The sequence below is a fragment of the Nomia melanderi genome, chromosome 5, assembly GCF_051020985.1.
Source record: "Nomia melanderi isolate GNS246 chromosome 5, iyNomMela1, whole genome shotgun sequence".
In the NCBI taxonomy this organism is placed as follows: Eukaryota; Metazoa; Arthropoda; class Insecta; order Hymenoptera; family Halictidae; genus Nomia; species Nomia melanderi.
In genome coordinates, this window is record NC_135003.1 from 7,243,956 (window position 1) to 7,256,406 (window position 12,451).

Sequence of the window (12,451 nt, forward strand, 5' to 3'; positions counted from 1 at the left end):
TAATATTATTGTATACCTATAGTGTTTATCAATGTCGCTATCAGGGCATTCTAAGGGAGGAATACCATGATGACAATGATGCGGCAAATCAGGAGGGCGTAAAGTATTTTCATTATTTTTTACCATTAGTAAAAATGTTTCCAGAGATGTAATAAGATGATGCAACTGTGGAGAAGTCATTTTTCCAGTTAATTTACCCAATTGTACTTCAATTAACCATGCATATTCCAATGTTTCTTGATCTAAACTTCTTCCTTCGTTACTGAACATTGCATGCCCTCTAACTTGCAATGCACTTAACATTAAATGTCCTTGATTCAAGTGACGTTCTTTGTTTGACCGTACCACATTATCAGTGAGCAACGCAATAGCAGGCGAGAGAAGTAACTGAAGTTCAGTTTCTCTATATCGTTTTTTCATTTCAAATCCGAATCGTTCAAGAAGTATAACGGGACAAGGAGGATCATTTTCACCGCAATTTTTAATTAGATGGGCTTGTATATCGTGCATGGTGATTCCAACAACTACTTCCAGTGGTCTATAATCTCTAGGATCAAATGACTTTGATTTTGCATCTTCATCATCTACAGATTCAATACTGCTATTCTGTACATCTCTGTCTTTACTTCTCTCTGTAGTCGTAGATGTAGGATTCGTTCTACTTTGCTGCATGTCAGTAAACGTTTGATAATCACCGAATAAGTTCTCTTTTAAATGTATAAAATTTTTTAACAATGACCCATATAAAAACAATATGGATGGGCCTATTTCGAGATCTAAACTAACTTTGTCAGGAGCTATAGATTGTGGATCAAATTTCTGGCTACCATTTGTTGTCCATTGAAGACCAGGTGATTTTCTACATCGAGGTATCCTCATTGGGGATAAAAGAATTTCTTCTTTCTCTGGTGTTGTGATATTTGCTTGTGGGGTAGGTCCTAGAGGTGGACACAGATGATATGTATAATTAATACTTAATGCCACAATTGGTACAGACCAACAGTCAACCCAACCTGCACCCTTCTGACAAACATTTCTCCATTTCTTATTTTTACTTAATTCTGATAAATATATGTGTGATCCATCACGTGTCATAATCTTTGCATTTTTATGCAAAGCTAACAGAATCGTATGATTTGTGTTGACTTCGGGTAAGTAAAAGGAAAGGTCAACGCTTTCACCTTGAATCCAAAAACGTAAAGGTATCGTAACGGGCAGATAGTCGACAAATGGGAGATCGAATGATAGCTCAAAGAATTCTCCGCAAAAAGCTATGTGCGCATTTTCTTGATTCTGCGATGAACAATCGATCCAATTATATTCATTACATAACGTGATTAATTCAAATTCCTTTAATACTAAATTAAACTTCCACGTATAAGGTACAAAATGTAAAATATCAGGTCTGGCTTTACTGGCCCAATCATTAATCATATCCTGAAAAAATTCTTTGTGCGAATAAACTAAGTTAGCAGTGGCTTTGCATCCAGTTAAATTCAGTGTCCATTCCTGATGATCATTCCATCTTATCGGATAATGACATTTAATACCAAATTCTAACGTTTCACTTTCAACTAAACTTCGATATTGTAAACTTGTAGTTGCTTCTAAATGCAACAATTGACCTGTTATTTTCGTGGTATATCCATCTTGTAAAACTATCCATGGCATAGTAATTTCCAGATATGAACCAGGTCCTACATTAATATGAACAGCATTCGTTTCAGTATTCTTACTAAAGAGTATGTCAATTGTGGCTTCATTTAATGTTGATAATCTAATATCAAATGACTGGACTTGTCTTTTTTCTCCAGTCACAGGAGGTTTTGTAACTTTCAATGGCTGATAATCATTTGGGAAAAAGAACTTAAATAAGTGTTCTCTTTGTCTATCTGCCCAAGGTCCATAACTGAAATCTGTACCTTTTCCACACTTAATATCAATACCCCAAATTGGTGGCATAGCCTCTACCATATCTCCATTTACTAACTGAATCATTTCTGGATGTTCAGGAACAAATCCAGGTTCATCCATATAGTAATAAACTTCCATATTGTTCGAGCTCAATACAACAAATCCTTCTCCCATGTATCTAGGGGGATCATCCACCATACCAGTATATTTTGGGCTAGGTGCTAAAATGACTTTGAAATTTTCTGCTTTACACTTTGTAAAGTGCATGAAATGATCATGTCGGGATGCTGCTGGTTTTGTAGAATATACAAAATGTGCTTCTTCTACAGTTATCGATAAAGTTGTTGGAACCAATCGATTACCAAATACTAATCTTCCCTGAAACAACAAAATTTGTTATGAGTACATTTAAAAAAAATGTCTATTTACTTGAAAAATACACAATGAACTAACCGTGCAGACATCTAATTTAATAACAGGTATTAAATCTCTCCAAGTTCGAGCTATAACGTGAGCTTCCTTTTTTCTAATATTATCAACATGACGGGAAACATCCATTGCATTTATTTGTTGGCGAGTTTCATTAGCAGTTTTCTTAAATGATTCTGTATCACGATCATCGATATTAACAGTATAATCTTCTTCATCAGGAAACATTTGGGGTGTAAGACCAAATGATTTTTCTAATTGTGCATACAGTTGACAGCGATTGTAAACATGTAATTCAAAGCCATTTAACATGACTGATAATCGAGTATCGGAATGTGATAGATCTAAAAAGGAATATCCTTTTCCATTAAAAGCAGTTTACTTTTATTTAAAAGAGAGAAAACTAAAAATCATGATATTTATACAATAAATAAAAATATATTATAATTCATTTAAAGTACCTTCAGATACATCTTTGGGAACATAACTCCTCCACCATCTAAATATAAGCCATCCATCCTGAACTCTGATACTATAATCTGTTGTAATATAAACTATATCTCTAAACATTATTTTCCCGCTTAATACACTTAGAGTAAAAGAGCCTAATAATAGAAGAAAATTGGTTGCAATTAGTTTGTAGAATATAATATATTAAAGTAAAACAATATATCATGAATCATGTTTTCAATACTCACCTACTTTAACATACCCATCTCTAATAACAAATCGATTTAATAATTTTGTTAATATGTAACCGATGACTCTGCTATTATAATAAGCTATATAAATAATCCAAGCAGTAGCAGATACTAATGAGCAAAGTAAATATATAAAACTACTATCCATCTTAAGATCATCGAGGATGACATGATCGGAATAATTCCAGAAAGCTGGTTCAATTCCAGACAAAGATGGAACTGTAGCATTATACAGCTCATTCTCCTCCATTGTGATATTTTTCTTATAATTATAAAATCAAGAACTATTACTCATTTTGTTATTAAACACTAAAAATACAAAGAAAAAATATTTATTAAAATAACAAAAATATAAAGAATATTACTTAAAATCTAAACTTTTTCCTTCATGATTAATAAATTTATAATTCTTAATTTATTGCAATTGTGTCTTACCATTTTCAAATTTTTCTCTCAAAATTAAATGCAAGTTATTGTTAATATTCATTGGTCGTTATAAGACTGATAAACGAAAAAGTAAAGATTGTAAACATAACCTAAATGATAAGTCCTAATTAAACAATATTTTTTAAAACTGACAATAATTATGTTATATATTCAATTATATTTATCGATTTTAATAGTTATTACTAATATTAATTATTTAAAGAAGTAATCATTTTTTATCGTGAAAATGAACATCAAAATCAACATAAAAAAACATTTACTGTTATCAATATTAGAAGATAGTAACTATACGTAGTTATTTGTTTCTTGGTACATTGTGTTAGTTAAATAATTATAAAGTTATCAACGAAAGTACTTACATGTACAGTGTATTACAATCAAAACGTATCATTTTCAAAAATGTTTTATTAATAAATGCTAAGTAAAACTAATATGTTGGATTAGTTTACCTTTATTTGGTTCTTATATAAGGATAGCATTCAATTTTTGTTGTGTCACTCATGGTTTAATGTTTATTAGTATATCAGTTTTAATAGATGTCATAGAACTGTCATCGATGGACAGTAATACACATAACCACTCCATAGTTGACTACTGTCACTGACTATAAATGTAAGAATGAAGTACAATCTTCTATTGTTAATGCTCCCTTCAAAATACACATGTAAAAGGGGTGATCAAAATATACATTTTTGTGTTTGTTCATTGTAAATGAAAATATATTTTTAAAATCTTCTGTTTAGTATAAAAATTAATTAAAACTGTAGAGTATATGAAAAGACAGTTTAATACCTTTCAAATTTATTGATTTTATATCCCAAAATGTTACCTCTTTAGAAAATTTTGGTCGAAAAGGTTGGTTACTGCAGCAGTGATTTCTGAGCACAAGTGTTTATGGGTATTTACTAGTATGATGATAGCGGGTTTTTATGGTTCTGTTAAGTTGTGTACCTATAAAATTCGTGTAAAAACTGTGTCTAAGAAGTGATTTATAATGCAGTTATAATTGTTTATGATCAGTTTTAGTTAAAAATTAGTCTACTTCAGTATATGGTAAAATGCTGTCAACTGTTTTAAAAACTGTATTTGGTCATGATGATTTTAAAAGCGATATTCAAAAACGTGCAACCACCGCTATTTACAAAGGTTGAAACCTGATTTAATTAATTATACATTATATTTGTTTATGCACGTGTAAATATTAATCAGTGTTTTGTTTATGAATGATTATACATGTCCAGGTAAAGATGATGTATTTGTATGTATGCCAACTGGGGGTGGTAAATCACTTTGTTTTCAACTGCCAGCCGTAATGAAGGAAAATAAAGTTACAATAGTTTTTTCACCACTATTAGCTCTTATGAAGGTATATATTATGGATGGATTAATTTAAAAAATAACTAAATATTGATAGAATGAGTTATATAACATTAATTTTATATTACAGAATCAAGTAGATTCTTTAGTTAGCAAAAAGATAAATGCAAGTTCATTAAATTCGACAACATCGACTAAAGAAAGAAATGCAATAATAAAGGATTTATCATCTACTTCGCCGAAGACCAAGTTGTTATATGTTACTCCAGAAATGGGAGCACAGCAACATTTTCAGGTTTTTATTTTATTATACTCATGTTAAAATTATTAAATAAGAACATTTACAAATAACTGCTAACACTTTTTTAAGGATATGATAGTCAAATTAAAAAAGGCAAAAGCATTGGCTTATTTTGTTATTGATGAAGCTCATTGTTTAAGTCAATGGGGTCATGATTTTAGGCCCAGTTATAGACAGTTAGGAGTATTTAAAAAATTATGTCCTAATATCCCTATAGTTGCACTAACAGCTACTGCTGCTAAAGAGGTATATTTTTCAAATTGTTTATAGAAACATATTTTAGAATTGTTTAATATAATATGTATTATTATAGGTTAAAGATGATATACTTCAATGTTTAAACATGAAAAATCCCCTGATATTTTCAGTACCTGTATTTCGACCTAATCTTTATTATGATATGTGGTTCTTAGAAGCCTTAGATAAGCCATTCGAACACTTGAAGAATTTTATTTTAAAAGCTCTTGGTTCCCAAGATACATCTACCCCAAAAGTAAAAATTCTGTATAAATTATATGTTTTATAAAGACAAAAGGTTTATGTTTTTTTTATGAACTTCTACTGAACAAATGATTTTAGGACAAGAAAAATTGTGGCATTATATACTGTAGAAAAAAAGAAGCAACTGAAGTGATTGCAAATAAAATATCTAAGTTTGGCATACCTACATTAGCATATCATGCTGGTATATGTCACATTATTGTACAGTTTGTCTACAATAGAAAAATTAATGATAAAAGGAAGTAAATAATTTTGCTTGTAGGTCTGAAGAATCAAGAACGTAACGAGGTTCAAAATAAATGGACATGTGGTGAAGTACCTGTGATTGCAGCAACATGTAGTTTCGGAATGGGTGTAGATAAAGGATCAGTTAGGTGAAGTATACAGATGAATGAATATTTTCATTGAACTCCATGTTATTTATTTAAAAATCTATGTTATAATTTGCATTGCAGATTTGTTGTGCATTGGACAGTCCCTCAGAATATAGCAGCATATTATCAAGAATCTGGTAGAGCAGGCAGAGATGGGAAACCAGCTTTCTGCAGAGTTTATTTCAGCAATGAAGAATATAGATCTATCGCATTTCTTATCAAAGAAGAAATAACGCAAAAAAATACAGAACTTGTGAAATTAAGGTGGAAAAATTTTGAGAAAACTGTTTCATATTGCCTTGAAGTAAAGTAAGGATTATAATTTATAGATATTTGTTTAAACAACTTATGGTGATATATAATTTATATATATGTATATTAGATGTAGACACGCAGTATTTTCTAAATATTTCGGAGACAGTCCACCACCATGTAAGAACAGGTGTGATGTATGTGAAAATAAGAATGCTGTTCAGGCGAGGTTATCGCAATTTGAAATGTGCCAAACCAGATCAAATAAAAGTCGCAGTAATCTGGCTGGAATAGCTTTACCAAAATATGATGATATGTAAGTAATACCTAATAAATAATTTTACACACTTTTCATTAATGAATGTTTAAATATTTAAATATATAGAGAAAATGAAGGTAATGAAAGGGAAATTTCAAGAAACAAACTCTTAGCTGAAAGCAAACGGGAATCAAAAGAATTAATTGAGAAGCAGTTTTCTATTCGGAGAATTAATAATAAAAATGACGAGGTACAAACTTAATACCTAAATTTCTCAATTTACTTTATAATATTTTATTCTCTCAATATATTATTCAAGATAAAGAAGCAGAACCTTGAAGATGCCAAACAATCACATGTGTGTGCAGCTGAAAGTACTGATGTAAAAATTAAAGGTCTAACTGTTCAGGTGCGAGAACACTATTACATTCAGTTAAAATCAGCATTAACAGATAATTTTGAGAAAATATCTACGGAGTTAACGGAACAGTTGCAAGAGAAAGATATGCATAATATAGCATATGAGCTTGAATATAAAGCTTTATGTAACACTATAGTTGCAAACAAGTACAAGTTCAATATGTCTAAGTTGGTATGTAATTTAATACATTTACATATTTTCGTAATTTTTAATTTTTACATCAATATTTATTTATGTTTTGTATTATTTACGGTTAAAGATTTCTTCTGTGCGAAAGTGTACCAGCAACAACACTGTTCATGAATACCTACGTGATTACAAACCAAATAATAAACAGCATGTAAAATCAAACAGTTTTAATGAACAAGTAGTAAGTAATAGCAGTTTAGAGAAAGAGGAAAGTGTACCAAGTAAATTTTGTGATAAAGATATGCGCGTTCCTTCCCAAGACTTAAGTGCCGCAAACAAAAATATTTTATATCCTACATTTAAGACCGCTTTAGAGATGAAAAACAATGAAGAAGTAATGAAACCATCATCTACTAAAAATAAAATTTGCTTATTTGATGCAAGTATTTTAACAGATGACAACAATGACATTTACACAACAGAAACGAAAGTAGATCCCAAGAAAAGTCCCATTTATTATAGTGAAAGTGTAGATACTGGAAAGAATAAAGTTATTGAGGAAAACAATAAAAAATCTGAAGATTCACAGAAATTTAATGGTTTTATGTGTGCTAGGAAGCTTCATGAAGAAAATAAAATAATGTTAAAACTTCAGGACAAAAAGTCACGAAAGTCTCCGCAAGAAGCAAAGAGACAGTCGAAAAATAAAAAAACATCACGTGCTACTGCAACGGTCTATGAGCAGATTATAAAATCTGCCAAATCAAAAACTAATGATATAGAGACAGGGTTAATCTGTAACGAATCAAGTTCAACAAATAACAAAAGTAATGAGAATATGAATGTTACTAACGACATGACAGAATCAAAATTTAATAAAAGACGGAAAGTTATAGATTTATTTGACAACAGTGCAGACAGTCAAACAAATAAAAGAGTGAAGCTTGATCAAGAAAAATTATCTGTGGCGAATTGTGAGATAACTACTAATATTAATTGTGAAACAAATGACATTATTGATATTAGTATAATCAAAACTGTTGCAGATACGAAAAAAGATGAAAATGAAGTTATAAGTGATAGAATAGAATTATTGACTATGAAAAATGTAGATAAAAAGGTATCAAATGACGAGCATTTAGTAACCGAAAATTTAGAAAGAAGAAAATCTCGTGATGTGGAACATCATAAATCAAAACGTGTAAAACATTCGTCTAATAAAAAAGATAAAATAATGGTACCGGCAGATAAGGCAACACAATTTAAAACTGCAGAAATTTTGAAATCATATTTGATGAAATATTATCCATCCAAACGTATTCCCGATAGATCGTCGTTTTCGAAAACTTGTAGGGAAATGCATTATACTTTGCTAGGTCAAAAAATATTCGGTAAAGTATACGTTAATTGGCTTGCATAATGTTCATTTAACTTAAGGATAGTATAATAATAATTATTTTCAGATAAAACGGGAATACATCGATTTGTTACAAAATATATGTCACAGGATTAATGTTTGCATCAAAAGTGTTTAATAGAATCAGTACAGCCTGAAAAGAATTGATCTACAATTGTATATGTGTATATATATAATATATATATATTTATACAAATATAGAATTCATTATTTATGTATTGTATTTATATCACGAATCACGTAGATATTTTATGTATATAAATGTCAATTAATTATATTTCAATTTAATAAATCTTAAGGAAAAATTTTAATTTTCTGAGGTACATTTCTTAGAAACTGCTCCAATTTTTTACATTTGTTTCTGAAAAATACTCTTTAGTTACAAACATACGTTATGAAATTAATTTAAATTGAAAATAATTGTAAGTAATATAATAAACAATGACATTCTATGAAAATTTTGACGTTTTTTTTTAATAACTCATAAATTACAAATTAATAAGTGAGCCTGAATACTTACAGCAAAGACACAAACAAAATTTGTATGGGAGTATTTCTGAAGTTACAGAGAAAGGTATTAATGAGATAAAATTTTATTAAAAATATTATTTGAGCAATTTTTATAAATATTTACATTACATTATTTCACTGGCAAGAATTACAATATTCATGAAAGTGAAAATTGTAAAAGTCATGATAAATGTACACATGCGTCTTATTAAATATTCGTATTCTTATAATATCAGTGGTACAATCAAAGGAAAGAAATTATTAAGAAAAACTTCAAACGATGTTGTTTCATCGAACTATAATTAAGTGTTAGAACAATATGATTCATGAGTTCAATTTCGTACTATAAAAATACTGTTTCTTTAATTGGTCTACTATATTCTCGAATTTAGGCAAGACTGATATTTTAGAAGTCTCTACATTTAGTGAATTACTTAAAAATGACATAACTTCGCGGTACCTTATCTTCAACATTAATGACTTAGAATGTTATACTATATGAAAATCTGCTTTCCTTCACCGAATCCAAATATAATTTTCTATTAAAACACTTTAATGGAGTTACTTTTATTAATATTTCAATTGACATTAATTTAATCTGGAGATAAATATTAATTAATTGATTATTTGAATATATCCAAGTAACGTAGAATTTCCTCCGGTCTGTTGATTAAAAAGAAATGGCAATTTATCTAAGATTTTATAAATTTCACGAAGAATTACAAATTATTACTTATGAACGATGCTTCCAAAAATTTACTCATTTTAAATATACCAAAATACCGCTAACATGATTTCTGTCATTTCTGTTGATCCATATTCATTATACTTTCGTTAAAGTTCAATATTTTTTTTTCGCTTTAAATACGTGTGCATACATAGAAATGATTGAAAGTATAGTAGAAAATATTTATACGATGATTCTGTACTTTATAATCTTAATAATCTAATAATGATAAATATGTATTAGATTAACAAACGGTGCAATTCCAAGTAGATCATTTTTTATAAGTATGTCGTGATTTACAATTACAATGCAACTACAACCCCTATATGCTCTTCGATTTTCAAATCGAAATCTTTCCGCCTAATTAGTACCAATGCATTTAGTTATTCTTTCATCAAAAATACTTAATTCCTACGTACAGTCTATATTAGAATCAGTCTTAATTCGTTTTGTTTTTTACATATACATTCATGTGCAAATTCATCGTATGTACATCACACGACTGATTTTATTATTTTCAATAAGCATAATAGATTCCTTACTATATTTATATATTGACTATAGAACAGTAAAGTGTTAGTAATTTAATTAATAATAATTTATTTTCAAAAAAAGAAAGACTGACATCGATTCTGATACGATGTTCACGTATCAGTAAATAGAAAATTTATGAATTTGCACCGTTTGTATTGACAGATGATAATTGCGTCGCGATAGAAAAATGTATGAACAGATGACACTACTCACCATCTAAGGTGATTTATTCGTTATGATTTTATTATTCAAACTAACTCAACCCTTTTAACGATCACGCGTTTCATAGTAAATCATGAAATGAATACTATCAGCCCACTGTTTCATGACGCTGTCAGCGTTACGATACAGTTTGAAATCTATAAAACTACCATAAAATTGAGACGTCTCGATACGAATAATTCTAAGCTCCCCAATTGTGGAAGCACTTTCCTACTTATTAATACGGACTTCGCTCGTTTACTCGAGGCGGGTGTGGTCTCTCAAAATCCACAGCCATTCGAAGCCTCCCGTTGGATATAAGCGTAGAACGACTTTTACGTGGAAAATAGCCTCTTTCTGAAACTCAAATCGCGTACAATCGGTCACACAATTTCCTCTTTCAAATTCAATAGTTCCGTTGTAACGTCTGACATCCCGTTCCCGTCCTTCGACACGAGCAACGTATTGTCTATTTCGTTCATTTTGCACGACAGCCGTCTGTTCGCTATGAACTGTAAGTTATGATTTTTGATGTCCGAAATCTGATTGGGTAACAATGATCCTTTTGTTTGACACAAAACGATTTTGTAGATGCTGACGATTATTCCCGCGACTCCGGCGATCACAAAGGTGTACGTCATCAGGGTTGTAAAAACTGGCAAGCAGTTTAGGTAGAACCAAAAGCGAATGTTCATTGCCGTTGGCAATTCGTACAAACCCTGGAAAAAACGTTTTATTAATTTAAGTAGAAATTATCATAGATTACGTATATTATTATAAATAAATGTTCTATTAAGAATTCCTGTCAATAGAAAAGTGAAATTTAAGTTTATAATTTACATTTATTAATAGAATTATTCATATTATTGTATTACTGTATTTGTACAAACACTTACTATTTCAAACCATAGGAGCGGCAACACGGTATTTTCGAATTTCTCCACTCTGGCCATGTGACCGATGTTTTGCAAGGCCATGTTTATTTGGAATCGGAAGGCGACGTTCACCGGAAGCCCCGATTTTGGTTGAACGTACGCGAAAGACTCGTGAAGATCCGCCTGCGGATTTAAACCCTGCACAGCCTCCAAAACGGATGGATCCGTCTTATAAAAGTGCGGATAAGAGAGAGCGATGGGAAAACCTGAAAATTTGACAGGGTAAGTTCATTAATACCAATTTTCAATTTTGATAACATTGATTTTATTTTTCAAGATCATTTTATTCTTATATAAAAGATAAAGAAAATATTATATAAAAAATGTTATTATTTAAATTATCTTACCATAATAACAGTCGGTTACATCTATTAAGCCAGGTTGCAAGCAATGCCCTTGACGGCAGAAGCATTTATTCTCCGGGTTGTAGGCGCCATTATCCAATTCGTTTTCAACGAATGTTAGCTTGTACGTGTGCAATCCGTTTATCGTCTTCTCCCCGCTATATTTCTACAACATTATTAATGGTTCGGATGATTAAATCGTCGGTATATTATCTCCGAAATTCTTTAAATCACTGATAGCATCGAGACACTTAAATGATCGATTAATAGCCTGGATTGGGTTGAAGCAAGTTTCATTTAATTGGAAATCGGATGCATTCGATCATTCATGAGCTCGGATGATTCTGGTTAGAATGAACGTTCAACACACCATGTGGGCACTACGACACAGACTTTTCCTGAAGAAAAGGACACTGTCGTTCTTCTCTATGTAACCTGGGAACTTGGCGCCGTCACTGGAACCGTTCACATTCGCACACTTTCCTGTCCATTGCGGTAAATTTACATCGCCATTGTACTTCTCAATTAGACCCGAGAGGTGAACATCGGTTTCTCCAGTGTAAACTGTTTCGTAATCGCCATCGAAATCATACATCTGCGAGCAAAAATAAGTGAAATTGCAGAGAAACGAATTGGTAATTGACATTCAAAAACGTGGTGAACTGGATGAACGCGCAAGGACACTACTTCAATTCGCTATGAATCACTTGAATATTTAATAAATATTTAAATCAATGC

General features: G+C 30.6%; 3 protein-coding genes across 14 annotated transcripts in view; 1 reads left to right on the plus strand and 2 right to left on the minus strand.

Moving 5' to 3' along the window:
• Positions 1-4,366, minus strand: part of tweek (transmembrane protein KIAA1109 homolog tweek) — a 28,810-nt gene extending 24,444 nt beyond the window's left edge. For 5 of the 9 annotated variants that reach the window (XM_076367982.1, XM_031985743.2, XM_031985742.2 and 2 more), the window contains exons 1-5: positions 3,941-4,366; positions 3,042-3,353; positions 2,805-2,948; positions 2,368-2,687; positions 17-2,292 (exon numbers count right to left, since the gene is read on the minus strand). In XM_076367982.1, coding sequence (XP_076224097.1) covers positions 17-2,292; positions 2,368-2,687; positions 2,805-2,948; positions 3,042-3,294 — 2,993 coding nt within the window. In that variant the 5' untranslated portion in view covers positions 3,295-3,353; positions 3,941-4,366. The remainder of the gene's footprint in view (positions 1-16; positions 2,293-2,367; positions 2,688-2,804; positions 2,949-3,041; positions 3,354-3,940) is intronic. The other 4 variants (XM_031985747.2, XM_031985750.2, XM_031985748.2 and 1 more) reach the window with 1 other exon arrangement.
• LOC116430961 (ATP-dependent DNA helicase Q5) lies at positions 4,305-8,911 on the plus strand. The gene is made up of 13 exons (XM_031985751.2): positions 4,305-4,637; positions 4,733-4,857; positions 4,939-5,103; positions 5,179-5,355; positions 5,423-5,602; positions 5,689-5,794; positions 5,873-5,984; positions 6,066-6,293; positions 6,367-6,552; positions 6,622-6,745; positions 6,815-7,087; positions 7,176-8,436; positions 8,509-8,911. The coding sequence occupies exons 1-13, from the start codon at positions 4,550-4,552 to the stop codon at positions 8,556-8,558; spliced, it is 3,075 nt and encodes a 1,024-aa protein (XP_031841611.2). The 5' UTR covers positions 4,305-4,549; the 3' UTR covers positions 8,559-8,911.
• A 137-nt stretch (positions 8,912-9,048) lies between these two features.
• The window catches only part of LOC116430962 (scavenger receptor class B member 1), a 46,683-nt gene continuing 43,280 nt past the window's right edge, over positions 9,049-12,451 (minus strand). For all 4 annotated transcript variants that reach the window (XM_031985753.2, XM_031985754.2, XM_031985755.2 and 1 more), the window contains exons 5-8: positions 12,084-12,308; positions 11,717-11,879; positions 11,331-11,575; positions 9,049-11,153 (exon numbers count right to left, since the gene is read on the minus strand). In XM_031985753.2, the coding sequence (XP_031841613.1) occupies positions 10,818-11,153; positions 11,331-11,575; positions 11,717-11,879; positions 12,084-12,308 (969 nt within the window). In that variant the 3' untranslated portion in view covers positions 9,049-10,817. The remainder of the gene's footprint in view (positions 11,154-11,330; positions 11,576-11,716; positions 11,880-12,083; positions 12,309-12,451) is intronic.

What these genes read in the sequence shown, in the direction of transcription:
- LOC116430961 (XM_031985751.2), top strand. Translation starts at nt 4,550, where the DNA reads ATGCTGTCAACTGTTTTAAAAACTGTATTTGGTCATGATGATTTTAAA. An exon ending in AACCACCGCTATTTACAAAG is followed by an intron (nt 4,638 to 4,732) that starts GTTGAAACCTGA and finishes ATACATGTCCAG; the next exon opens with GTAAAGATGATGTATTTGTA. An exon ending in AGTTCAATATGTCTAAGTTG is followed by an intron (nt 7,088 to 7,175) that starts GTATGTAATTTA and finishes TTACGGTTAAAG; the next exon opens with ATTTCTTCTGTGCGAAAGTG.